Raw genomic sequence first — 23,854 nt, forward strand, 5'->3', positions numbered from 1 at the left:
TGAGGTCCAGGGCAATGTGACAACGTCACTCAGTTGAGTTTAGGCCAGGTACCCGCTACAACGGGGCTGTTCTAGTGCCTCGTCTGGCACGTTCAAGCTTCCAGAAAGCTTATCTGCACCACCTTAAAAGTCATGAAGCAATTGAACTGGACTGAACTGAAAAGAACAATAACAACAAGACTACTAAATTTTTTATGATCTGGGTTGTTTATTTATTAGATCTGATTGCTTCCACTATCTCATCAGAATAATACCCAGTATCCATGTACCCATGGCTACCACTCGACCACTCTCCTTTCCGCTACCCTCACTCTGATTAAGCTATATCCAAGAGTCATCATCATTAATCCACATCTTTAATATCTAACTAGGTCATACACTTTGTACAAAAGAGCCCTCTCTTGAAGAAAACTTTAGTCTCACCCATCAATAGGGCATCTATACTCTCTCTCAACAACACCCACCACTCCATTCTGCTGCCTTTCCTGCAACTCATCGAGACAGCTCTGGTGATAAATGTGCCGGCAAGCCAATACTACCAAAGGCCCCATAGGCTTGTCCTTATTACTGCCCACGCCGCTGTTGGCGTTGGTCTCGATGAGCATGCTCGACGGTCTCGTGTCGACTCCCTTACCCTTAGCCTTGAGATCCGTTTCGCCATCATCTCCCTTGGCACGCTCCGCTGCGTTGGCTTGCCTTTCTTTCCTTCTCTTTTCTTCAACAGCCTGTTTATCCTCCCACGCCTCGAAAACTGCTGTTCCAGCGACTCCAGGTCCCCACACTCTTCGGCTGCATGCTTCACACGTTGATCCTCTTGGTCGCCATCCCCTTTGACGAAGCTCGACTGATTGATTGACGTTGACAAATAGACTGCGCTCCAACAGACGATTCGATAGCTTGAGGATTGACTCCTCATACGCATACGCCGAGAAGATGGACGCTAGTACACCTCGAAGATCTGCCAGGTTTGGTGATGACGCAGCCGCTTGTGTCAAGAACGCCCTGAGAATGCGCAGAAAAGACAGGCTGGAACCGGCATTTGATAGCAGCTTCGACCCCGACTGAGATGTCGTCTGGCTGGATGTCGTTGTAAGCAGCGCCGTGAATGTGTGCTGAACCAGCGAGCGAAGAAGAGCCACTAGCTTCTCCTCATCAAACTCGTCGTCACTGATATTCTGCTCAGCAGCAGCGCTGAGAGCAGGTGACAGTTTCTTGGTGATTTGCACACATGCATCGATCAGACTCAGCCATAAAGCCTCGTCCGGTGACAGTGCCTCAGTTGCCGTTTTTGGAGCCTTCTGGACCAATTTTGACTTCTTAGTCGAAGATTTGGTCTGGCCTTGACATAACCATATGCCAACATGAACATATTTCTGAAGAGCTTCGAGAAGACCCTCAGCGGCGTACCCAAGGCTTGGTCCTGAATGCTGTTCCTCAGCGCCTGTCAATAGTCCATGCATTGCGGACTCCAAGGTCTTGAGATGCTTGACAAGTCGTTCCATAGCGTCCTTGACTTGGCCTTCCCGAGCCATCAACACAACGGCCGCATCAATCACACCAGTCTCCTCCATCGTTGGCAGCAGCTTTTCAAGCCTCAAGTCAGTTGACTGCACAAGACCAACGTAATCAGATACATGGGACGGCTCAAATTTGCACATGAGCTGCACATAACGTTCGACCAAGTCACGAGCGGCCACCAATTTATCATCTGCTGTTGGCTCCTCTGGCTCCAGCAATGTCTTGAGATATGTGTGCTGTAGGTCTGGTGCATCCTCGGCAGAGTCAATCATGTGCTGATGTAGCTCCAAGCCTTGCTCTGCTAGAGTCTTCGCAGTTAATGCGGCATCAAGCTCAAGTAGTCTTCGTGCATGCTCCTTAACGACAGTGAGCACTTCCTGAATCTGACGTCTAGTCAGCCCTGTCTGAGGTCGCAGGCATTCGCGAAGGCAGTCGAAAACCAGCTCTTGGTCTTCCGGGTCCTCAAAATACGTCTGGGCAAGATTTCCATATTGCTTATCCGTCTTGTATATGCGCTTCAGGATACGATAGAACCCTGCCTTCTTGAACAAAGGCATCAACTCAGGCATGTCTGACGGGTGATAGACAGAGAGTAGATATTCAGCGCTGAGCTGTGCATCCTCAGCCAAGTCGAGGCCTGGATAATTGCACAGACCAGTCAAGACGCGCGAGAGTGTTGTGCCTGAAAAGAGAAGGTATTGTGGGAACTTTGGAAGGTTCCGCGCAATAAACATGTCGAGGTAGATGGTATCCTCAGGGGCAAAGTCGTTTGGGTTCATGACGTCCAGTAAGATAGAGAGAACATATTGCCGGTTTATGGTTTGTCCAAAGATCTGTTCTTCCGGCATGTCTCCCTTAGAACCGTTCATGTGCTGATCGGTGGAGTCATTCAGGAAAGGGTCCTCGAATGCCTCGTTCAACGCGCTCAGAAAGCTAGGGGCATCCAGTTTGAGAATCATGCGAAGGTAGGGAAACGATGGCTGCGACTCAGAGTTGGGGATGGTACGGAACTCGTTCTCACTGCCTTTGGGCCAGGTAATAGTTCTTCCGGAAAAGAAAAACCAGTAAATCTCAGATTTAGCTTTGGTTGCCATCTCTTCACTCATCGCTTCATCGTTTGGATACACCCTGCCAGTCAGTGTATAAGACAAATATGGGAAAATCTTGAAGGCGTTGATGCTGAAGAAGTCATCTGCTGGATTGTTTGCCGTGAAGTCCCCATCAACCATGAGGGGTATCAACAGAGACAGAAGATCAATCATAGGAGTGATATAGTCACCAAGTGCCTGGTTCCAGACGTAGATCAGAGCATCGTACAAGCTGTGTTGCTTACACAGCAATGTTATCTGGTCAAGGTCCAGTGTCGCTGTCTCCATGTGGCAGATCATTTCCTCAAGCCTGCTCTCCCATCCTCGACTGACGTAGTGCTGGACCAAATCTTTCACAACAGTTGGAGGCACCATCGTGATGGTCTTCTCGAGGATATATGGTTCGAGACACTCAAGAAAGATACCTCCAATATCAGCATCTTCGTACCAGTCATACATGTCCTCAAAAAGGAAGTCCTGGTTGTCGACGGCTTGACAAGCTGTGAAACAGGTCTCTGCTAATTGCTTCATGTGCTCATCGTCGTAGCTCTCGGGATCCTTCTGACGCTGACCAAAAGCATACTTCAAAGAGGCACTGATGATCTCCATAATCTTGTCACGAACCATAGTGTGACGCAATGAAGGATCTTCCGGCAATCCAACGGTGAGCTTGTCTGCATCGCCAGTATAGTAAGAAGTGGCGAGCTGGATAGCGCCCAGGTAGTCGCCATTTTCCATCATAGCAATAAGTCTGTCGGCCCAGTTTGACAATGCGCCAATTGAAACTTCATTAAAGCCAAGGATAAATATCCTCCCCTTGTACGCTTTGAAGCTCATGTAGAAAGCATCAGCTACAACGCCATGCATAGAGGAATCGTTCTCATCAAGCTGCTCCACGAGAGTGTGCAGCTGCTCTGAGAACAGGTCTGCATGGTATATGTACTTTTGCACAAGATCGAAGCCCTCTGTCATGCGCATGCTCCTGTCTTCAAGTACGATCATTCTTTGAGATATCGTAAGCACGGCTAGTACTGAACGGCTGAGCCATTGCACAGCAACAATCGCTTCTTCGCACTTCCACCTGCTTCGTGCCTTGAATCTGTACGATGCAGGCTGGTCCTTGTCTTCACGGGGATACTCGTCTACATCCAGCACTGTCAAGATATTGGACCAGCAGTACGCAAGCTTCACCTTCGAAATATCGCTGCCGGTTTGAGGGTCAGGAACCTTCAGCTTCACTGCTGGGAACCATGCCAAACAGCCTGTCATCGCGCTGTGAGGGGGAACATCCTTAGGTCGCGCCGACTTGTGTTGAGTCTGTGCCACTGGTGTAGTTGACACAATAACAAGAAGATATGGCGTCAGCATAGCTGTTAACCCGAGAGTGTCTGTTGAGCACTCAACATTGCCAAGGGGTAGAGGTGCGAAGGCAAGAACGGTGCTAGGCTTGACCGTCTTCCCTGGAGGCATTGGCGCATCCGGATATCGACCAAGAATCCGATGGGTTTTCACGGTTCGTCCGAGTGCACCGGTTCCTCTAGTCGCTAGATGCGAGAAAGCCATGCCCTTGTTATCAGCTGAAACAAGGGCTGTATGGCGGGTTCCCAGGAACCCAAGGTGAGTGATAGCAACGTCAGGGACATGTCCATCTGCCGTGCGATTTTGGAGCTGCAATGGCTCCAAATGTGGTATTGTTAGAAAAGGTCTCGAGGCACGGCCTGTATCCCAGGTAAAGATGTTTCCACTCGCATGTCCTCCTGCAATTGTAGTATGATCTGCGGATATCGCTATAGCGGTGATTGGTCCAGATTCGACAGCTAAACCATGTCAGTTTCATGCAGCGCAGCGAACAGATTGTAACCTACCTTTTGTCCCTGGACCAATAATCATTTTGAGATTTTGGTTATAATCGAACACTAATATTATACCCTTCGACGTTCCAAGCACTATCGTTGCTGATACAGCAAGGCAAGTTGGGGAACCAAAGTTTCGTTTCCCTGCCTCAGAGAATGCATGACCATTAAGCTTCCGTAACTTTGTCCAACGAACCACCTCCCATGGCGGCGTGGGTGTTTCTAGATCGGCTTGGTCGAGGAGGAATTGCGAGCTTAAAGAGACATTACGGCTATGGCTGGAAAGAAAAGGAAATGCCGGAGACGACGAGCGAGGTGTATTGATTGCCGAGGAGGAGATTCGCGACTGAAATCGGCGATCGAAAGGTCGGAAAGATGGTGAGGGACTGCTCAGGCCAGGACGAGAGGCTACAGATGGGAGAACGCTGCTTCCAGGAGAGGAGACAAATGATCCCTGCGGTAGGTTAGAATATGGCTCGAGATCCTGGAATTGGTGCTCCTACTTGAATAGATGGTGTATCGTCAGGTCCCGACAAGACCGAATCTATCGGGCTACCAGCACGCTTTGGTAGACCATGCAAAGAGCTTCCACCCAAAGAGCTCACATCCGAGCTATCTTGATGTTGCTGCTGCATGATCTCGCGATATCTATTCGTAACGGATCCGTTTCCTATTGGAACCGGTGTAAGATGACGGTCGGGCCCGTCACTGTCCTCCAGTAAACCATCATTACTGGCATCAGCATCAGCATCCACATCGGTACCAGCTAACGTAGGCGCATCATTTATCGTGTCGCCATTGTCCAAGCCCACGTCTCCCGCGAGCGACAAATCTTCTGAATCGGCCATTGCGCTCTGGATTCCATCACTGCATGCGCAAGCACTACCGCGTCGAGATCATGGCACTGTGGGAGTAAAAGCTGCAGATTGGCGATAAGGCAACACTGTTTATGGAGCTCGGTCAAGGTATAAGATGAACCAGGTCGGAGGGGCAACGAAAAAACGTGGAAAAGTTGCCTTTTCTGGTATGATTAGACTTTCGAACGCCTTCGGATGCTTTGGCTCTTTACGGATCGATTCGCGTTGCAAAAGACGGGAATTAAAAAGGTATTGCACAAATGAAGCTATGGTGAGCTACGTAGGTAGGTCAGTAGTTCGTTCGTTACGCAGCCCCATCTTTTGGAGGTTGGCAGCGGCGCAGCGAATGCCCATGCCAAGCCCCAGCCCACTCCAGGTCCAGGTGCGGGCCGTTGGATTCTCCGGACTGCGCTGTGACGTCTGTTATCGATGGGACGTCGCATTCGCGACAAGAAGTTCCACCTTGAATCGAAGCTTTAAATGCTACACCCCTCGCAATATACAGACTGAAACACTGGAACAGAACGCCATTCACAAATCATACTCGAAATGTCTTCGATTGGGCCTCAATTACCGCCGCACCTATCGAAACGGAAGCGCACACCCGATGATGAAGCCTCAAACTCCAGCAAACACCGTCGCAGCGAATCTCCAGCAAAGAATACAGATGAGATTGACCTAGAAGACTCGGACGATGATTATGGTCCCAGCGCACCTTTACCGCCCAAAGCACCCGTCGGCCCAGCTTTACCGGCATCGAATAAGGACGAGATAGATCTCGAGTCTGATTCCGAATCTGATACAGGCCCAGCACCACCAAAGCCCACCGTTGGGCCTGCGCCACCTCCCGCCGATATTTCGCAACGCCCAGCAACATCTCCCGACTCAGATTCAGACTCCGAAGATGACTACGGCCCTGCACTACCAGGCTCAGTCAAAGCGAACAAACCCACGATAGGGCCACAGCTTCCATCCGCTGAACCAGCACCCCAGCGCGACTCGTGGATGCTTGCGCCCCCCACAGCATCGGGCTACTCAGAGCGCGACCCAACCAAGATGCGCAATCGTAAATTCGCTTCCAAGCCAGCGTCGTCTTCTGGTCCCTCGACTGTATCGACAATATGGACTGAAACCCCTGAAGAGAAGCTGAAGAGACTGCAAGACTCGGTACTAGGACGCGCCGACAAGAATACAGACACAGCACCGAAGTCAGGGAAGTCTCAGGAAGAGGAAGAACGGAATCGTAGAATTGCAGCAAATATTGAATCGCAGCGAGGTAAAAGTCTATACGCAGAGCATCAGGGGCGAAGAGAAAAGGAAGGTAAAAGGGTTGAGGAGGAGGAGGATGATCCCAGTAAGCGGGGATTTGACCGAGAAAAGGATATGGCTCTGGGCGGAAAGATCGGCACGGCGCAAAGGAGAGAGTTGATGAACAAAGCTGCTGATTTTGGTGGCAGGTTTTCAAAGGGATCTTTCCTCTAGCATGTGGACGATAGATCTCTGGGATTCTAAGACAAGAAACTAGATTAAGACTTCTTCTTCTTCTTCTTCTTCTTTTTTTTTTTTTTTTTGAAATGAAACTCATAAAGCACAGCTTTTCGACCAACTTTCTACATCAATCACCTACCAATAGTAGATAATTGAATCATTCAAAATCTAGGAATAGCTTCAAAGCGTTTCTAAGATGAAAAACGGCTAGCCATATTCACCAATCAGAGACGGTGTTTCAATTAATACAAGTTACCTATGGCTTAGCCTTTATTTCTATTATTCACCGTCCCTAGGTACCTAGTCAGGAGCAAAGTGTGTATGCAGATGGAACAAATATTCTATTGCGCCATCTAACTATCAAAGACCCAGAACCCATAAACTCCGCCGCTCCGTTCCCGTCCAGCTAAAAGCCATGTTTTCTAGCCCAATGCAAATACAATAGCTGTCTTACAGATAGACAATCCCCAGAGAGTAATGGTGATTCCTCCCTTCGCACTACCTACGCCATCATTGCCTTTATGGCCTGCGAAGCATGATACGACCACGCACGCCGCCTCAGGGGTATATATAGCTCGCCGAGCCTATACGTCCGTCCTCACCCTCACCCGGATATACACCTCACCGACCTGCTGTCGCCCCACGTATATGTCATGCGGTATAAAATAAATGCTGTGTCGTCAAAAGTCAATTCCTTTATGTTGTCGAGATTCGTGACGGTTGTGCCCAGCACCTCATGCTGGGGAAAAATGAGAGAAAACCATCGCTAAAAAACAGTCGCGTACTTTACGTAAGAATAAAAGTCAGGTACACATCATTACGTGGCAGCAGGTGTGCGGTTCGCCGCTTCAAGTTGTGATGGTGTTACAGTCTCAGAACCATTCTGGTTATCTTGTGCTTGTCGCCTTCGACCGAAACGCAGAGCACCTCGAACAGACGACAAGACACCACCATTTGATGTTTGAGTAACTTCTGGTGTTTGGTGAGCCTGTTCCGGCTGTTGGACAGGCTCCTGCTCAGCTGCGGCGTCTCCCGTCCGACGTCGACGACTGGCGGGGGCCGGAGTTTCGTTGCGGCCATTGCGGGGACCCCTGATCCATGCAGAGCGGATCGCAGCAGGGAGACCAAAGCGTGGGTTATTCCGAGGATCAAAGCTTGAACCGTTGTTGGCACCAGCTTCGTTGGCAGCGTCAGGAGCCGGCCGAGGCTTAGGAACATAGTAGTCGGCCTTGCAAAGCGGGCAGCAAGCTCGTCGACTTGTCAGCCAAGGGTCAACACAGACGGCATGGAAAGCATGGCCGCAAGTCAATCCGCGAACGTCGTCATCGTCTTCCAGTGTGTCAATGCAAATAGCACATGTATCACCCGGGTTCTCGAGGCACTCGGGTGGCAGAGCGCCATCAATGTGGTCATCCTCATCGTCGGTCTCCTCACTAGAGATTCGCTGAAGTCGGTTGTTGTTTGCTGTCTGTTCGGTTGAGGTTTGGCCTTCGGTTGTCTTAGGTGTTTCCTTTGGCTTCTCAGTCTCGGGCACAACAGCTGTGGCGGCAATTTCGGGTGCCGATGTTTCGGTGGCATTGCTTGCTCCCGTTGTCTCTCCCTGTCCATTCGTCTTTGGTACGGTGGTCGCCGGTTGCTCGTCGGTCGAATCGCGTACCTTTGCTGAAAAGTCTGGCACAATTCCATCCGCCTCTCGAATACTGTTAGGTCGAGTAGGAGGTGCAGAAACGCCACCGGTTGTAGGAAGACCCTCCTTTGCGCGATCGGAAACCCATGTTTTGTACTTCATCATCGGGAACTTGTCGTTGACTTCGTCCATAGTCATCAACTTCTTCTCGCGGCGTCTGCGATGAGGTCGAGGCATGTTTTCAAGGGTGATAGGCTCGCCATCTTCATTCATTCGCATTTGTCGATTTCGAGCGTTATAACGGAAGCAGTATTTAACACCAACGATGATCCTGAGATAGTCTGTTAGAGCCTTTTCAAGATATGGCCCAGCCATCGCCATTGGACGAGACCAGATGTGAATGTGTAAGCCAAGTCTCACCATAAGTTTGTAAAGACAACACCGAAACCTAAAGCAACAAAGAAGAGAAGAGGCGAGTTCGACCCGCCTCCGTTGTCTTTCTTCTCATTTCCGCTGTCTGTCGTCTCGGCAGCTGCGTGAGAGGTCGTCGATGAGGGATCTTCCGCGGCGGCAGCGCGAATGACGACATGAGTGACCTCGGTCAGAATTTGATTAACGGCGACCATGTTTGCTTTCGGGCAAATGCCAGAATAAATGCTGAGCAGTGAGGCTGGCTCGAATTAACTCGCGGGCTTCCGTGCGGGTACCATGGACCGTTCAAGAACAAACGCTCGCAAATGCAGGGCGGCAAATAATGCACGGGCAAAGGCAATTAAAGTTAATAATTGCCAACCCTCAGCAATCGCCCTCTGAATGCAGAAAATGCGATGTCTGTGATATGAATCTCCCTTTCTTCACAGAAGAAGGAGAAGATACTCGACTTGAAGTGAGTAGTTGATGAGGTGAGAATAGCCGGGAGGGCGAAGGTGGAGTGGCAGAACAGGCAAGGCAAGGCAAAGCAAGAGAAGAGACAGATCCAACGGCAGGTGCGAAAGTGGCCGCGTAAAGGATAAAAAGAGAAGGAAGGAGCCCAAAGGAATGGGGGACGGGGCGAGCGAAACCGGGCCGGGGGGCCAGCGACAGATGATGATTGGCTGTGTCTATCTAGTGGGTGGAGCTCAAGCCGTGAGGGGCACTGTGAGCCGGTACCTCTATAGTTGCAAAACTTAGACCACTTTGAGGGCTAGAGGCTAAAAAGACACGGCGCGGGCTGGAGAAATCCTGGAGAGGCCCTGGCTACTGCTCTACGCTGGAGCTAGTGGAGGTGGAGAGAACTGGACCTGCTGAAAGAGGGAGGCCGCTGCCGGTTCCAATTGGAGTAGAGGCCTTGACAGGGGGATTCAGCGGGTGGAACTGACGGGGTGATTTGTCTGTGGCTGGAACGTCGATTGAGTGAGTTGGTGTGCTGAGTTTTGAGTGCGAGGTTGGCGGTTTGGGGGTGATGGGGGGAGGTGGTTGGTCGGAAAGATTGCCCGTTTAGAGGATTACGAGACGTTCGATAGATATCGCGTGTAATTGTTTGAGTTGAAGATCCTCAACGGATGTGAGTTAAATGAGCATAGACTTGGCCTGAATCAAGACGTGCGACAAATTGAAGAGATGAATGAGGTAGGTGATGATAACCACGAGATAATGAGTAAATGGCGTGTCAAAGCTCAAAAGTCATTGGGATACCGGTATTTAAGAGGAACTGTATGTCCGAAAATGTCATGATCGATTAGATCTATAAGGGTCCAGAGGTCAACGGAGGCATCCGTTAAACCTTGCCTTGTTGCATTTACAATACAATAAGCGGTTTTGTTCCGTATTCGCGGGCGTATTTAACGCAATACGCTTGCTTCACTCTGGCGCTCAAATCCGTGATCCGTGGCGCAGTCCGCGGGGGGACGATGAAGATAGAAGCGCAGTAAGTGGATATCACAGAGTGTCATTCAAGCGCACGGGGACTCTGACCAGGGGTTACTCTGAGCTGTTGGGCTTTGTTCATTTTTGGGAATCTTGATTAGACTTTTCTTGTCTTATGAGACAGGGCAGGTTTCTGAGACGGGATGAACAAGATTAACCACTACCAAGAGTCTGGAAGCCTGGTTACAATTGACAGATCCGACTCACGTTACGGTTTCACTTTAAGTATCCTGTCAGCTCTACTCAAGTCTAAATCAACTCCAGATGCAGTCATCTCACTGTAGTTCACTGCCGATAACAATTTCAACAGTTACCAAATATTAAACTTCGCCACAGTAACATGCCGTTCGCAAATTTCCGAGTCACCGGTTTGCGCCGTTGAAGCGTTATAGGGTACTGGCTTTGGCCGCTCAGAAGGCTTTGTTTATTTATTTATCCTTTTTTGCTTGCTTTTGAAGGCCCAAAACTTTGGCCGGATATTGACAAGCATCACAGCGCTTCCTACCGAAACAGCTCCACTTGTTGCCGACTTAATTCGTCTCAGCCCGGCCCGCATCACGGAGCTCCTTGTTTCTGAGCCGCTCCACTAAGATCGTCATCGGCAAAAAAAAGGATAGTAATAAATGCGAAAATGTTTAAAGAAATCCCTCTTTGAAAGGTTTCGAGGTAATATAAGACCAAAAAAAAGGGGGGCAAGGTTGTTGACAGGTGATGATGTTGAGACTGTCAGCTGTGGCCTCGGCCTAGGTGGTCTAGACAAGCGGCACAGCTCAGCCGTTCACATACGATAAGTAGGGGACGCATTCAATATCTTGGCCTCACTGTGGCTGAAAGTGCACATAGAGTTCATGTGCCTGCGTATTGATGGTGAAATACGCTGTGGCTCTATGCATAAGCCCAGGTTTTACGGTGAATCCGGTAATGTCCATTCGCCTGTAGCTTATTCTCATGAAAAACAACAACTCGATTCGAATGACGATGTTCCTGCAGTAGGGAAGTGCCATTGTACGACACAACCCTCGATCGAATGGCTCTCATGCAATCGTCAACCCATCACAGGCCTCCAATGCAGGCCTCGGGTGACAGCTGTCTCAAGACTGGGGATACGGCAATCTTTAAACAAACAAGAGAATATCAAAACAAAGCAGTTTGATAATACGACAAGACTTATTGAAGCAACCTCCAGCGATGCTGAAACACTTCAAGATGCACAACACCAAGAGAGAAAGTCGACGTGTACACTACAGTGCATCACGTTAAGCTCTCACACGGCTCCCTAGCGTCGATTTGACTTGTGTGGGTTGTGCCTTTGGGATGGTCTTACAGGGATAATGTGCTGCACCCCATCCTCTCTGGCGGGTCTTGGCTTACTGGCTATCGTCTTGGCTTGTGGCGATTGGATCCTAAATGCCTCGCTGTGATGCATTAACGCTCTGACAGGAAGAAGGTCAGCGGGGTTTGAGCCTCAAACAACCGGAATCTGCGGGAGGCTCGGCTGCAACGGGTTCGTTGGTCCTTTTTTTTTTTTTTTTTTACCTCAATATTCAATCGTTGAAGAAGTTTCTTGTGTCCTCGTGCCTCATGCCTCGTCATGGTTTATCAGGTCATTGCTTCGTGTGTGTTCCGCGCATCCCGGTAGTTGGTGCTTGATTCATGATGGGGCTATGACGCAGTCACTGAAACGTAAAAAAAAAACATGCCTCGAGACAGTTGTGAATATCTTTGTCTAGGGGAGGCAAGATAACTGAGGACCTTTATACCAAGTGACAAATATAACTAATCTAAAGCCCCTCTAAGCTTATACTAAACTTACCTAAATCTTTTTGTCACTTAGAGCAGAGGTCCTAAGTTTTTTTGCTCCCTTGAGGCTTGTCAGACACCAAGGCAAAAGCCAAAGATCCACGTAAGATCTTCGCTGGTTAACGTTACTTGCTAAAACCCAGAACTCCCCAGCCTCAGAGAAGAATCAACTACCGAGATGGGGGGATGTCGTCGTCAACACCAGGCTGTGCAGATATATCCCATGTAAATGCATTCAATTCTGTTAAGGTGAATTACAAATACCAGAGTCTATGATGTCTACACCATGAGGCTATGTTGTCTTGGCTCTCGATCTTAACATCGACCGCATAGCAATCGCCATCACTGATATGCTTGTCAAATCATACTGATATGCTCAAAACCTCACTGTCAGTGTCTCTCCAATCCTTCCCACTTGTGTCAAATCACGGATGGATGGACCCTGACTCTTGCTGCACGAGCATCGATATCCTTAGTCAGACGTTTTGACGATCAGAACGTTCCCATCGGTTTGGCTTGTTCGGAAGCTTTTGACGAGATGCACACTAAATTGCATGTGCTTTGACGAATCAGTGGTGAGCCCAGGTAGACTTCAGCCATAGATCTTAGGGTAACGGCAAGGCCGTTACTGGCTTTCCAAGATCCTGGGTGATGCTTAGCTTGAGAAATATTGATACAGAAGTCTGAGTTGTGATACTCTGAAATTGTTAGAGCCTGAGGTCTATGAATCAGATAGACACATCAGACATCAGAGAAGGTCGTTCAATCTGAAGTATCTACATTAATCCATGAATCCATTTCACTACCCCTCAGCTGTCGTAACTCTTTCACTTGGCTTTGGCTTGGCTCTGGCGTGCCCAGAAGGCCTCGAATGGCTTCATAGACCTGAACCCCGGATGCCACCCCCGCTTTCCTTAGTTGATGGCCTGGTCGAGATGCATCATGGGGTACTTTAGCGGAGGTGGTGGTGTTAGATCTGGATCCGAAGCCAAAGACGTACGATACTCCTAAAAATGAATATTTTCAATACTTTATCCTGCCTCAGTCTTGACCGCTGCAGTCGTGAAACGGATTTACCTAAAGAATAACCTGGAAGTATTAGCAATAATAGAAACTGAAAGAGCCTGGTTGAGCACCTTATCGTTCCTTCTCAAGTTGATCAACCAATCATAGATCCCCAACCTTCCTCCACACTGCCTTCCTAATTGGGACCTTAGACAGCTCCACACTAAAACACAGCAAGAAACAGGCCGCCCGATTAACGCTGCATTTCACACCGTCTAAAACATCTTGACAAAAACGTATAAACAACTTCGACTAATCACACAATCCCTCAAAATGCCTCCTACAAAGCTCCCCGAGTCTGGAAACCCTCTGTAAGTCCCGCCAAACCTCTCAGAATAGAGTGGCGGTGCATTATACTTCTACCCTGGTGATTCGAGGTGGAGAGACGATGCACCTCGCAGCGCAGTTTTGAGTCAGCTCCCCAATAGAAGAGGGTGTGTGTGGGCTGACCTTTGCCTGGTTGTTTATAGTGTCTTTCTTGACATTACTCTCGGAGGTTAGTCTTCCCGTGTGCTCTCCGAAGACGGAGCATATCACTGCCGAAAGTGAGGCTATTCCCAGTGATCTGCGGAACTGGCCACGATGACCCTGTCGATATCATTGTTGACTACGGGCACTCAATCAATGTTCTCCATTCAAACTGACAATATTAGGTGAACCTCTTGGCCGCATCCAGATCGAACTCTTTAAGGATGTCGTACCAAAGACAGCTGAGAACTTCCGCCAGTTCTGCACCGGCGAGAGCAAGAACAGTGCCGGCCGTCCTCAGGGTTACAAGGGCTCCAAGTTCCACCGCATAGTGAGTTTCGTATCTCCGATGACAGGTGCAACCATGGACTAACTTGAGGAACAGATCCCAAACTTCATGTGCCAAGGTGGTGACTTTCTCAATAACGATGGTTCAGGATCGACCTGCATTTGGGGCTACAAGAACTTTGAAGACGAGAACTTCACTCTCAAGCATGATCAGCCTGGCCTCCTATCGATGGCTGTGCGTGACATAACCCCTGCTTCCATGAAATTGCCACTGACAGATTAATAGAACGCTGGACCTAATACCAATGGTTCCCAATTCTTCATCACAACTGTTCCCACACCTTTCCTCGATAACAAGCATGTCGTCTTTGGCAAGGTCGTCGACGGCATGGACGTGGTAAAGAAGATGGAGGCTACCAAAACTGGCTATGCTGCCCCGGATAGACCGAACCTCGACGTAGTCATCTCCCAGTGTGGTGAAATGTAAACGTTCATGGTGTTGCTGGCTTTGTGGAGTGTCTCTTGTTGGAAGACACAAGGAGATACGGGACTGTAAAACACGATCTGGTGCTGGGGAAGCCGAGATCTGGATCAGTAGAGATACCATCCCGAATACACATCTCGATGTGCCCCTAGCTCGGCGCTTTTCATGTCTTGCTTTGTTACACTCGTGTCTCTCGAGGTAAATTATATGCAGCTTGTATCACAAATCATGGCTCGGCATCTGATATCATCCTCCGTATACCAGAAGTTGGGTCTTGAGAATCCTAAGACATAGAAAGTGTAGGAATTCATGGACATCATTCCAAACTATCTGCCATGAAACGATTAGTTACACGACCGAGTTGACGATATGCTGGTGAGCCAGCTTCAAAACCTCCCGGAATGACTCTCACCACACCGTGTCAGAGTGAATGCCGAGATGATCATATTACAGTCCACGTTAACACATTCACAAGCACAACAAACACGTTTCACTTCACTAAACACAGAAATCGATGCGAACTGTTATGGAATTTTTATCTTAAACTTTGATTCCTTAGATTCCCACGTACCCATCGCCCACCGGCAAAGCACCCAACCAAAAGCAAAATCATAACGCTGCATTAAATCATGTGTACATGCCGAAAGAAATTGGCCTACCTTCTCATTCTCCCCTTTCTCGAACGCCCATAGACACTGAGAGAAAAGGGGGAGGTGAGAGGCGCGTAAAATCAGATTGGTATCTATATATCCAACGCCGTGAAATGCGACCGGCGCCCCTTTTTGCTGTGTTTAAAACCCTATACCTGCATCTCCCGGAGATGAGGAACACGAAGCCGTCTATATATACTTGAGAGACGAAGGAAGGATGGTGAACCTTGACAGTATAATAATATATGTCAAGGAGTGGGGTTATTGAGTAACCTAAAAGCTACCAAACACCCAGTTTTGGCGGCGGCGGAGGAATGGTGTGGGAATGGGAGGACCATCGCTCTGTGTTTGAGAGGGAGCGCCACTGCTGGCGGAAGAAGGATCCTCGCGGAACTCGCCGCCAGGCATTGTGTGTTGGGGAGGAGTGTTGGCTTCCCCCGAGGAGGTTGGTGTGTTGATGTGTGTTACGATGGTCTTGATGACTGTGGAGGGCTGAGGTTGTTGCTGCTGGTCACCACCAGTAGGTTGTTCCTTGGGTCGGGTGGTGTAGAGAGTCTCGTAGACAGTCGAAGCAGTTGGTGGTGTAGGTACAGCATCGGATGGATGGGAAGTCTTGCTTCGGGTGACAAAAGCTGTTGTTGTGATAGTCTTGGTGCTGGGTCCTGCCTCTGTAGGCTCAGGCTTGGGCACAGCAAGGGACTCAGCGGGCATGGTAACATAGACAGTACTGATAATGGGAGAAGGCTTGACAGTCGCTGTGACGGTAACTGTAGCGACGCCATCACCATTGCCAGCGCCTCCACCAACGGGCGCAGTAGCGGTAGGCTTGGCAATTGACGAAGGAATAGTATCATCACCCTTGTTGCCATCAATGTCAACCTGGAAGTTAGACTTCATCTGATCCTCGATACCAGCAGAGTAAATGTTCTGGTTGTCGACCCATTCGAGAGTTTGTAGGTTCTTGGCAGCGAATGGCTCGGCGTCAGGTCCAGTAATCTTGATGTCGATAACACTCGAGTAACTCTCGTTGCGGGCGATAGCATCCATGGTGAAGCCATTGGGATCCTTCTCACCACGCATAAACGTACCAGCCCAAGGGAATTTGCCATTCTTGGTGGCCTCCATATCAATCTTGTCCTTGTTCAGGTCGGGCCAGTCCCAGTACCAGTAGATGGTGTAGATGTCGCCAGTCTTGAGGTTGTCGGGCAGCTTGATGTCGGACTGGCAGGCCAGTTCCTTGGTGGGGAGAGCGCCTTGAGGAGCGAGCTCGCTAGAGCGCTCAGTGCTGAGTTCACCAGGGTTTGGCTGATAACACTGGCCATCGTCGTAGTTGCGCGTGGCGAGGAGCTTGCCGCGCTTATCACCGCCTGTGCCTTGCTTGTTCCAGAGGAGATGAACGTCGAAGAGCTTCTCCTGTTCTTTGGGCTGAGTGGTGCCATAGAAATAGATAGTGCCGCGGTTTCTGGGCTTGTTGGGCTGGTTGTGAGGAAGGGTAGTGTGACCATTCTCAAGATGCATAATAGCAATGTAATCGCCAGGGGCAGCCTCGAGCATGGGAAATTGAGGCTTTTTCTCAAGAGGGAACTTGTTGAGGATTTCTTCACCAGAGTAAGCGGGCTGGCCTGCCTGGGGGAGAATGTTCTGGGGAATTGTGTCGGTGAATGGAGGATTCGTAGAGTCACGAGGCACATATCCACGAGGATATCCTATATTCCCAAACATTGTGCCATTTCGAGCGAGCTTGAAGGCATACTCAACCCAGGAGTGTGCCAGGGCTGGAGAGATGAGCGTTGTACTCGCAAGAGCGAGGCCAGAGGCATGGAAGAATTTCATTCTGAATACTGATGTTTCGTAAAGTTTTTAATGGGTTTTTGTTGCCACAGTTTGCGAGTTGGTCGTTGTTTTTCTTGTGTTGAAATAAAATTGAAATGATATTTCGAAAGGAGAGTTGACGAGGAGTGAACTTCGAGGAGGAGAATGAATGCGTCGCGTTTTATGCACCAAGGAGCGGAAGAGAGTCAAAGCCCGTCACTATGGAATTTCGCAGATGATATTGTTATTGTTGATGAAAAGGGAACAATTGTTGTGTGCGAGCGAACAGTGAATAGGGCTTTGTGTGGTGTTAACTGGTTGACAGCTGGCGAACACTGGCAGAGTGTGAGTGGCCTTGGATGACAGGCAACGAGCGGTGACTGAACACTGACCAATAACGAACACTTCAAACTGTCAATGAAGGAGCCTTAAACCTCTGCAATCAATGGTGATTGTGGTCTGTCTGACTTTGGTTGTAGTGTATGTTGTTGAAAGACTGAGCGAGCGCCGGCGCAGGTAAAGTGTTGATAATTTGGTCAGTCCTGCTGAACCTCAAGTGAAAGAGGGGAACACAAGGAAAGAAACAAAAGTATTTGTTCAATGAAAAAGAGAAGAGAGAAGAGAGAAGAAGAAGAAGAAGAAGAAGAAGAAGAAGAGAGAGGTGACAAAGGGAAAAAAAGAGAGAGGTTGTATACCGCTTGCTCTAGTTCAGCATCTTGGTGTTCGTGAATCACGAACAACAAAACAGGTGATGCGTGTCAATTGTGATCCGAGAGCGCAGGAGCTTATCGTCAGAGGCTCTGACAACCAAGAGATCACGACAGCGAACGGATTGTATAGCTTGGATCGGATGGGAGGACGAGTGGTAATGAAGAGATTGCACGAGATAGGGACAATCAAGAACACAAGCAAGTGGGGGGTGTTTCGTAGGACTCAAGTGAGGTAGACAGACACAAGTAATGCACGGCAATCAAGCAGAGATGACAAGCAGGCACCCGAAGGACGAAACACTTTGTTCTTTTAGTCTGGAGAGAAACATGAGATCTGGGACGGGGGATGTGAGGCATTGTATATCCCCTGGTAACCCCAGGACCTATCGTTAGGCAGCATATTGCGGTCCAGGAAACTGGCCTCGTACAGATGGAGTCGAAACGCAGACGGGAAGAAGAGAAAGATGCAGGCATGCAAGGCACGATCAGGACAGGACAGGACAGGGGAGAAAGACGAGGCGCGGCTAAGAGCATGTCATTGTTGAGATGGCGCGGAGCTTGGCGTAGCATCAGCTAGTTCATCTCATCGTATCGCGCATATCTGATCGCGGCAGCTCATACATGGGCATAATACAGCCACTATGGCGCGTTTAGACTGAGAAGTGGGCATAGAAACAAGAGCACCAAGATCATGTTCGTCGCAGCGTCGTCTGGGGAAGCGCTCAAGGGGGCACAGACTTGTCCCAAGAACCACTCAATAGAACATGATCCCTATAGCTCAGGGCAAGGGTAAGGATCCCAGGTTGAGAATAGATGTTTCCCACGAAAGAGAAACGTTGCGAAACTGGGATCTTGATAGCCGCCTGGATGGTCAAAGAGCATCATGTCAATAGCTCAGGCAACGCGTCTGGGTCGAGACTCACAGCCCAGCGGTGGTTGGCTATCCACAGAGACGGGACAGTCAATTCAAAGCGAAAACAAGGATATAGTAGGTCTGGAATCCTCAAAATAATGCTTGCAATAAACTATTACCAGGATTATCAAGATAGAACAAGAGAAGAAAAAAATAGTATGAAACGTCTAGATGCGAAACCAATCGGTTGGATGTCGTTGCTCGGTTGGCGCCCACACAACGCGGGCGTCTAAGGAAATTAACTGGCGACGGTTGCAAGCGCGGCTGTACCTTTCTTAGCGGCCAGGGACCAATTGGCTGTGGCTTGTGCTCTAGAAATGATCGATACAGGGATTTGCGACAGGGGCTGGTTCGCTGTAAATTTAGCAGAGGAGAGCAGTAAAAAAAAAGAAAAAGAACGGCGGGGGTATTCTGGTCTCAGAATTGCGTGGACTGACCAGTCACCTGAGGCCTACCGTCGTGGCCAGTACCGCTTTTTCGCTTAAGTGAGGTAGGTGTTCAGTGTGGTCTTGGAGCAAGGCTACGGTGAGAGTGGCTTACCATCCTGTTGAAGATCTATTTTAGACGCCTTTGTTGGTTATGGCTATTATCTTTCACATTCATCTTCATGAAACCGTCATGTCCTCTTTTCTTCTTCTTTTACTCTCTCAATCTCTCTCATTTCTTTACTGAGTAGTAGTCGTCATCGTCCCACAAGGTCATCTCTACGGTCGCTGTAAAATTATCGCTGCATTGACGACGTTGTTTGATCAAGCGCCCGACTCAACTCCACCAGAATAAGATGACGAGGCCAGCAAATATCTTGGAAATCTCGTGCTGAACCTTGACGAGGTCGCTCAATCTGTGACCGTAAATTTTTCTATCAAATGGTATTTTTGTTATGAGCTGCTTCCTCTTCTTTTTCCTTGTTAATGACATGCTGTTCCTTGACTCATCTCCACTGCTGAACCCTCAAATGCAGTCTCGTAGTACACAACCATGCATACCAGCAAACATCAAAAGAATTCTATATTGCTCATTTCATTTAACTAGGGACTGCTTCAGTAACCGGTAATCTCCTCCTTAACATATCTCAGCTGTTCAAGGCATATTCACTCCTTAAGTGCGTCCCTTCAATATCTAACCCTCAACTCGATTCAATATCAACGCCAAATAACACATCGTCAACTCCTTCAAATAAATATCGAATTCTTCTGCACTAACAATAACAAAACTCCTTCACTCCTCAGAAACTCCATAAATCTATCGTCTGAATATTCAATACCTCCGCACCCCCTCAAACTCACCCATCCCTCATCCACGCCCCTCCCTTGACATATTCTCCTCACACGCCCACTCTGTTCATTCAGTCTTTTGACGTCTTTTTGAGAGGACAACTTACGTCAAAGGCCTAATTATAAATGCTATGTTACTAAAAACTTCATCTTCAGACGATACATCATGATTACAGTGTCAAACTCACAACTTCCGCATTTCAACAACTCACGTGCCTGTGGGTGTGACTATTTCGTTCCATCTCCATTCTTCAATGGCTTCTCTCAATGTCTCACTTCCCCATCCTTTCTCACCCTCCATGTTTCTCTCTCTTACTCCTTTCAGGTTCTCCAAGTTTAGCTTCCGCAATTATTGCTTTTTCGACGTACATGGCGTGCACCGACTATTTGGGTCCTTTTTGACTCCTTCAGATTACCTATAGTCCACCTATGTAAAGGGAACGAAAAAAAACCGTTGTTTCACACCCTCGGAAGCTTTATTCCATAACTCAATCTTGAGTGGATCGAGATGAAGAAACGCTAAATTCCATCTTCGCCATCTAAACCCTCACGGCGCAGATCCTCCTGGTGCCTGCATGCGTTGTGAATGTCGTCACTGTCCCTTACCTTAGTCTCTGTTGGTGATGTAGTGATCGACCGACGAACCTGTCACTCCAAACTCTCTTTTAACCTTTTGATGAGCTGAAATCTGAGACGTCATGAGGAATTTCACTGAAACTGATGATCATTTCCATACGCGGACACTGAATAACCACTTCCATAAAAAAGACATCATAGCGAAGGCGAAAGGTGACGAGTTGTATGAACTAATTAATTTGATTCTGTAATCTGCCATGAACTACCAAATGATATGCTTGTCGTATCTATAACGAACTTGGTATTACTGTAATCTCATAACCCAACAACTCCGAAAGATATCCTGAACGCCACCCAGATTACCATACCGTACCAAACCGAACCAAACCAAACCCGTAACATTACATGACTATTGTGACATTAAACGCGTAAATGCATGATCCATCTCATCAGTGATCTCGTTCACCATCCTCCTGCCGCTGCCATTGTGACTGGCACATGGCTATCAATAGCATCTCCTCGTCTTCGCTTCATTGGTCTGGGGCTGCCATCACGATCAGCTCCAGCCATAGCCCATTGTGATTGTGTCCATAGAGCTGTCTGGTCACCGCTGGCCTCGGGCTTGTGGTGTGATCCCCATTCTGATCCACCAGTGCTGGCAGACCATCCGTCCAACGCCGGCATATCCCAGCCTTGTAGGCTATCTGGGTTATCGTAACCAAGTGAACTAGACAGATCCAATCCTGATGTGGTTGTTGGGCTCTGGAAAGGGTTCACAGTGGAGATCACAGGCTTGAGATCTGCCAGTGTTGTTTGCGCATCGTAGTATCCCGCCGTCTGGCTGTGTCCGTGCCCAGCAACCGGATGGCTATCATTTGCTGTGCTGCATGTTGAGGGCATGAAACCAACGCCTGTGCTTGGAGGCATACCATGATCAAAGCTGGCCGGGTACGACGGTTGCAAGCCTGCTGTTGGTGGAGGTGTAGCGAGACCTCCAGAAAAGGACTCGAACAGTGTAAGTCCACCATTGTTTGTTGCGGGAACAGTTGGTACTTGAGCCAGGCTCACGCTGGGATCCCATGCAGAGCTAAAAGTCTCGTTCATCGCTGCTGTCATGTGCTGGTTGATTGAAGGTGTAGGCGACATGATGGCATCTCGCGACATGGAGGTAGAAGGATAAACGAGGGCCTTTTGCTGGTGGTAGCGGGACATGGGATCGTTGACTGTCAACCAGCGCCACGAAGTACCAGCCGGCTTGAATACCGGGTTGTACTTGTACCATTGGTTGGTCGTGTTGAATCGCCAAAAGACAATGCCCTGGCGAACCCATCGGTTGGAGTCGGGAGCACACGACCAAAGTTCTTGGTACATGGCAACCTTGCAGATGAGGTCGCTTCCAGTCAGGTCACGACGAGCCCAAGAAGCGGCATCGCCGTCGTCCTCAGAGCGCTTGCGCTTACTGCCAGAGCGGTCGAGATCGTGCTTCTTCCGGTCATCTCCCTTGCTGCGCTTGTCCTTCTTGCGCTGATGCTCAACATCAGGATACTGAACAGCCATGCTGAGAATGCTAGCCCACTCCACGGCGGGGAAGGGAACATGGATATCCTGACGAGGGCGCGAGTGACAGTCACAGTCGGCCTTAGAGTCGCTGCAGCCCCGGCGGTGAATGCCGGTCTCATTGGTGTAAACACCCTGCTTCTTGTCATCACCGTGAAGCTCAGATGGGCGAGTGAGACGTGTAACACACTTCCATCGGTGGTTCTGGAGGTTGGGGTTTGTGATGGCAACCTCGACAAAGCCAGTGAGCTCAGAACCTGAAGGGAAGCGAGCATGCTCATGCAACTCAAGAGTGGCGCACATCTCGAGAAGCAAGCACTCCTCATCTCGAGTGGGGAGATCCAGAGTCTCATAGATCTCGGGCGCATCCTTCTGCCATCGGCGAGTTACCGTCTTGACACAGGCAGAAGTGGTTCGATCCAAAGAGCGGGTGTACTCATGGAGTAGCACATCCTTTCCAAGTACACTGGGGCTGTCATCACAGTTGTTGTACTTGTTCAGGTGGGGGAAGGACTCTGCGTCCAGAGCGTTGTCCTGAGCGTCATACGCGATCTCATCCTTGAACTTGACCTCAGAAGAGGAGACATAAATCTCTGCTGTCTTGGGGCGGACTGAGATAAGAGACTGGAGAGCAAGAAGTTGTGAGAAGTACTCGTAGTTGGGCTTCACATCTGGCACTCGGCCTTCAGCGAGAGCAGTCAGGACAGGGTTAGACTTGAAGGATTCTTGCTCCTCCTCGTCATAGTAGTCCTCAGAGTTTGTGGAGCCAGGCTCCTTCTTCTCCTCAGCAGGGAAGAGGAAGTGGACTAGTGAAGTTAGTAGGAGATTCATATGAGGCACACGGCAGTGACTTACAGCATCGCAAGTCCTCGAAGAACTTCTTGACCACTTGCATATGACTTGAGACCTGCTTGCGTCCCATTTGCTCAATGCTATCGTTACTGTTGTCGATTCGGAAAATCTCTTTGCTGCCAAGAATAGCAACGCAGATTGTGAAGATGTACTCGCTGATGAGCATGTTTCGGCCATGGAGCTTGCCACCCATAGAGAACTTGCGGCGGCCCATGTGAGGCATGAGGAGAACAGCTGAGTCTCATTAGTATAGGTCCAAGCCAAGAGCAATGCGAGGGTATTCTTACAGTCAACAAAAGCATCCTCAAGCTCTGGTCTTCTCCAAACACCACCCTTATCCTTCTGGGTGTCTTTGTGTGCTTGTCGGTTGCGGTACTGGCGGAAGGCAGGCCAGAAGTATAGAGGGTTGACACCATTTCTGGGTCTTCTTTGGTATCGAGGTTGGTTCCTGGGTGTAGGTACGCGGTACAGGCACTCGAATGATTGTGAGGGGATCATGGGAGCTGGGAGGCTGACTGGTACCGAAGGCGAGATGCCTACTGTGTTGGGATAGCATGATACCATGCTGTTGAAGCTGTGTGACTGCGCATTGCCGGCCTGTTCACGTAGAGGTAGACGGCTGTTGTTGTGATATGTTCGTCGAGCATCTTGAAGATAGTCTGGTGAAGGTGTATAACGTTGTGAGGACAGCACCGGCCTCGGGTGATAGAGTGATGAAGACATGGCAACAAGCAAGTGTTTGGCAAAGGAATGCCGACTGGAGAGCTCAATAAGATAGAAAGACTTGCACCAGCTGAAACGAAATGCCTTTGAGGACTCTACGAATGCAGACAATGAGTAGACAAGAGATGATGAGAATGTTGAGAGGAATTCAAGACGTGGAATGGTGGGATAGATGTATGCATCTGAAGAAAGGAGTGTTCAGGCACTGGAACGAAGAATCATCAGGAGAAATCTAATAAACATCTATAAATCCTAGACTGGGGAGTATATCAGTGATAGTCTGCGGACCAGGGCTGGAGCGCCCCTCTCAACTCAAACGATCAAGATCAAATCCATCATAAACCAT

The 23,854-nt window shown here is 49.1% G+C and overlaps 7 protein-coding genes across 10 annotated transcripts; 3 read left to right on the plus strand and 4 right to left on the minus strand.

Annotated features, from left to right (window-relative positions):
• Window positions 1-178: 178 nt before the first annotated feature.
• FOIG_01390 (uncharacterized protein) lies at window positions 179-5,640 on the minus strand. 2 transcript variants are annotated; one of them, XM_031198225.1, is made up of 3 exons: window positions 4,963-5,640; window positions 4,472-4,913; window positions 179-4,423 (listed from the first exon to the last, which is right to left on the minus strand). In XM_031198225.1, exons 1-3 carry the CDS (start codon window positions 5,305-5,307, stop codon window positions 420-422), a joined length of 4,791 nt encoding a protein of 1,596 aa, XP_031073992.1. In that variant the 5' UTR covers window positions 5,308-5,640; the 3' UTR covers window positions 179-419. The 2 variants fall into 2 exon arrangements, with proteins under 2 accessions (XP_031073992.1, XP_031073993.1); XM_031198226.1 differs by lacking the exon at window positions 4,963-5,640 and having other exon boundaries at window positions 4,472-4,961.
• A 138-nt stretch (window positions 5,641-5,778) lies between these two features.
• On the plus strand, window positions 5,779-7,138 carry FOIG_01391 (uncharacterized protein). The gene has a single exon (XM_031198227.1). It carries the CDS (start codon window positions 5,866-5,868, stop codon window positions 6,796-6,798), a length of 933 nt encoding a protein of 310 aa, XP_031073994.1. The 5' UTR covers window positions 5,779-5,865; the 3' UTR covers window positions 6,799-7,138.
• Window positions 6,973-10,198, minus strand: FOIG_01392 (uncharacterized protein). Its single transcript, XM_031198228.1, has 2 exons — window positions 8,852-10,198; window positions 6,973-8,762 (listed from the first exon to the last, which is right to left on the minus strand). The coding sequence occupies exons 1-2, from the start codon at window positions 9,055-9,057 to the stop codon at window positions 7,622-7,624; spliced, it is 1,347 nt and encodes a 448-aa protein (XP_031073995.1). The 5' UTR covers window positions 9,058-10,198; the 3' UTR covers window positions 6,973-7,621.
• A 114-nt stretch (window positions 10,199-10,312) lies between these two features.
• FOIG_01393 (uncharacterized protein) lies at window positions 10,313-12,524 on the plus strand. Its single transcript, XM_031198229.1, has one exon. The coding sequence runs from the start codon at window positions 11,185-11,187 to the stop codon at window positions 11,614-11,616; it is 432 nt and encodes a 143-aa protein (XP_031073996.1). The 5' UTR covers window positions 10,313-11,184; the 3' UTR covers window positions 11,617-12,524.
• Window positions 12,525-13,060: 536 nt separating this feature from the next.
• Window positions 13,061-14,792, plus strand: FOIG_01394 (peptidyl-prolyl cis-trans isomerase H). Of its 2 annotated transcripts, XM_031198230.1 has the most exons (5): window positions 13,061-13,512; window positions 13,672-13,697; window positions 13,855-14,000; window positions 14,055-14,192; window positions 14,244-14,792. In XM_031198230.1, the coding sequence occupies exons 1-5, from the start codon at window positions 13,475-13,477 to the stop codon at window positions 14,442-14,444; spliced, it is 549 nt and encodes a 182-aa protein (XP_031073997.1). In that variant the 5' UTR covers window positions 13,061-13,474; the 3' UTR covers window positions 14,445-14,792. The 2 variants fall into 2 exon arrangements, with proteins under 2 accessions (XP_031073997.1, XP_031073998.1); XM_031198231.1 differs by having other exon boundaries at window positions 13,176-13,512; window positions 14,055-14,788.
• A 160-nt stretch (window positions 14,793-14,952) lies between these two features.
• On the minus strand, window positions 14,953-18,905 carry FOIG_01395 (uncharacterized protein). Of its 2 annotated transcripts, XM_031198233.1 has the most exons (3): window positions 18,537-18,905; window positions 17,296-18,476; window positions 14,953-17,238 (listed from the first exon to the last, which is right to left on the minus strand). In XM_031198233.1, the coding sequence occupies exon 3, from the start codon at window positions 16,922-16,924 to the stop codon at window positions 15,365-15,367; it is 1,560 nt and encodes a 519-aa protein (XP_031074000.1). In that variant the 5' UTR covers window positions 16,925-17,238; window positions 17,296-18,476; window positions 18,537-18,905; the 3' UTR covers window positions 14,953-15,364. The 2 variants fall into 2 exon arrangements, with proteins under 2 accessions (XP_031074000.1, XP_031073999.1); XM_031198232.1 differs by having other exon boundaries at window positions 17,296-18,905.
• A 1,677-nt stretch (window positions 18,906-20,582) lies between these two features.
• FOIG_01396 (uncharacterized protein) lies at window positions 20,583-23,749 on the minus strand. The gene is made up of 3 exons (XM_031198234.1): window positions 23,073-23,749; window positions 22,789-23,019; window positions 20,583-22,739 (listed from the first exon to the last, which is right to left on the minus strand). Exons 1-3 carry the CDS (start codon window positions 23,506-23,508, stop codon window positions 20,839-20,841), a joined length of 2,568 nt encoding a protein of 855 aa, XP_031074001.1. The 5' UTR covers window positions 23,509-23,749; the 3' UTR covers window positions 20,583-20,838.
• Between the last annotated feature and the right edge of the window lie 105 nt (window positions 23,750-23,854).

Source organism: Fusarium odoratissimum (assembly GCF_000260195.1).
Source record: "Fusarium odoratissimum NRRL 54006 unplaced genomic scaffold supercont1.1, whole genome shotgun sequence".
Lineage (NCBI taxonomy): Eukaryota > Fungi > Ascomycota > Sordariomycetes > Hypocreales > Nectriaceae > Fusarium > Fusarium odoratissimum.

Excerpts from the sequence above, each read along its gene's own strand:
- FOIG_01390 (XM_031198225.1), bottom strand. The coding sequence starts at position 5,307 with ATGGCCGATTCAGAAGATTTGTCGCTCGCGGGAGACGTGGGCTTGGAC. Across the intron at positions 4,914-4,962 it reads ACGATACACCATCTATTCAA|GGATCATTTGTCTCCTCTCC; the intron begins GTAGGAGCACCA and ends AACCTACCGCAG. Across the intron at positions 4,424-4,471 it reads TATTGGTCCAGGGACAAAAG|CTGTCGAATCTGGACCAATC; the intron begins GTAGGTTACAAT and ends GACATGGTTTAG.
- FOIG_01391 (XM_031198227.1), top strand. The coding sequence starts at position 5,866 with ATGTCTTCGATTGGGCCTCAATTACCGCCGCACCTATCGAAACGGAAG.
- FOIG_01392 (XM_031198228.1), bottom strand. The coding sequence starts at position 9,057 with ATGGTCGCCGTTAATCAAATTCTGACCGAGGTCACTCATGTCGTCATT. Across the intron at positions 8,763-8,851 it reads GTTGTCTTTACAAACTTATG|GATCATCGTTGGTGTTAAAT; the intron begins GTGAGACTTGGC and ends AGACTATCTCAG.
- FOIG_01393 (XM_031198229.1), top strand. The coding sequence starts at position 11,185 with ATGTGCCTGCGTATTGATGGTGAAATACGCTGTGGCTCTATGCATAAG.
- FOIG_01394 (XM_031198230.1), top strand. The coding sequence starts at position 13,475 with ATGCCTCCTACAAAGCTCCCCGAGTCTGGAAACCCTCT. Across the intron at positions 13,513-13,671 it reads CCCGAGTCTGGAAACCCTCT|TGTCTTTCTTGACATTACTC; the intron begins GTAAGTCCCGCC and ends GGTTGTTTATAG. Across the intron at positions 14,193-14,243 it reads CTGGCCTCCTATCGATGGCT|AACGCTGGACCTAATACCAA; the intron begins GTGCGTGACATA and ends ACAGATTAATAG.
- FOIG_01395 (XM_031198233.1), bottom strand. The coding sequence starts at position 16,924 with ATGAAATTCTTCCATGCCTCTGGCCTCGCTCTTGCGAGTACAACGCTC.
- FOIG_01396 (XM_031198234.1), bottom strand. The coding sequence starts at position 23,508 with ATGTCTTCATCACTCTATCACCCGAGGCCGGTGCTGTCCTCACAACGT. Across the intron at positions 23,020-23,072 it reads TGAGGATGCTTTTGTTGACT|CTGTTCTCCTCATGCCTCAC; the intron begins GTAAGAATACCC and ends AATGAGACTCAG. Across the intron at positions 22,740-22,788 it reads CTTCGAGGACTTGCGATGCT|TCCACTTCCTCTTCCCTGCT; the intron begins GTAAGTCACTGC and ends TAACTTCACTAG.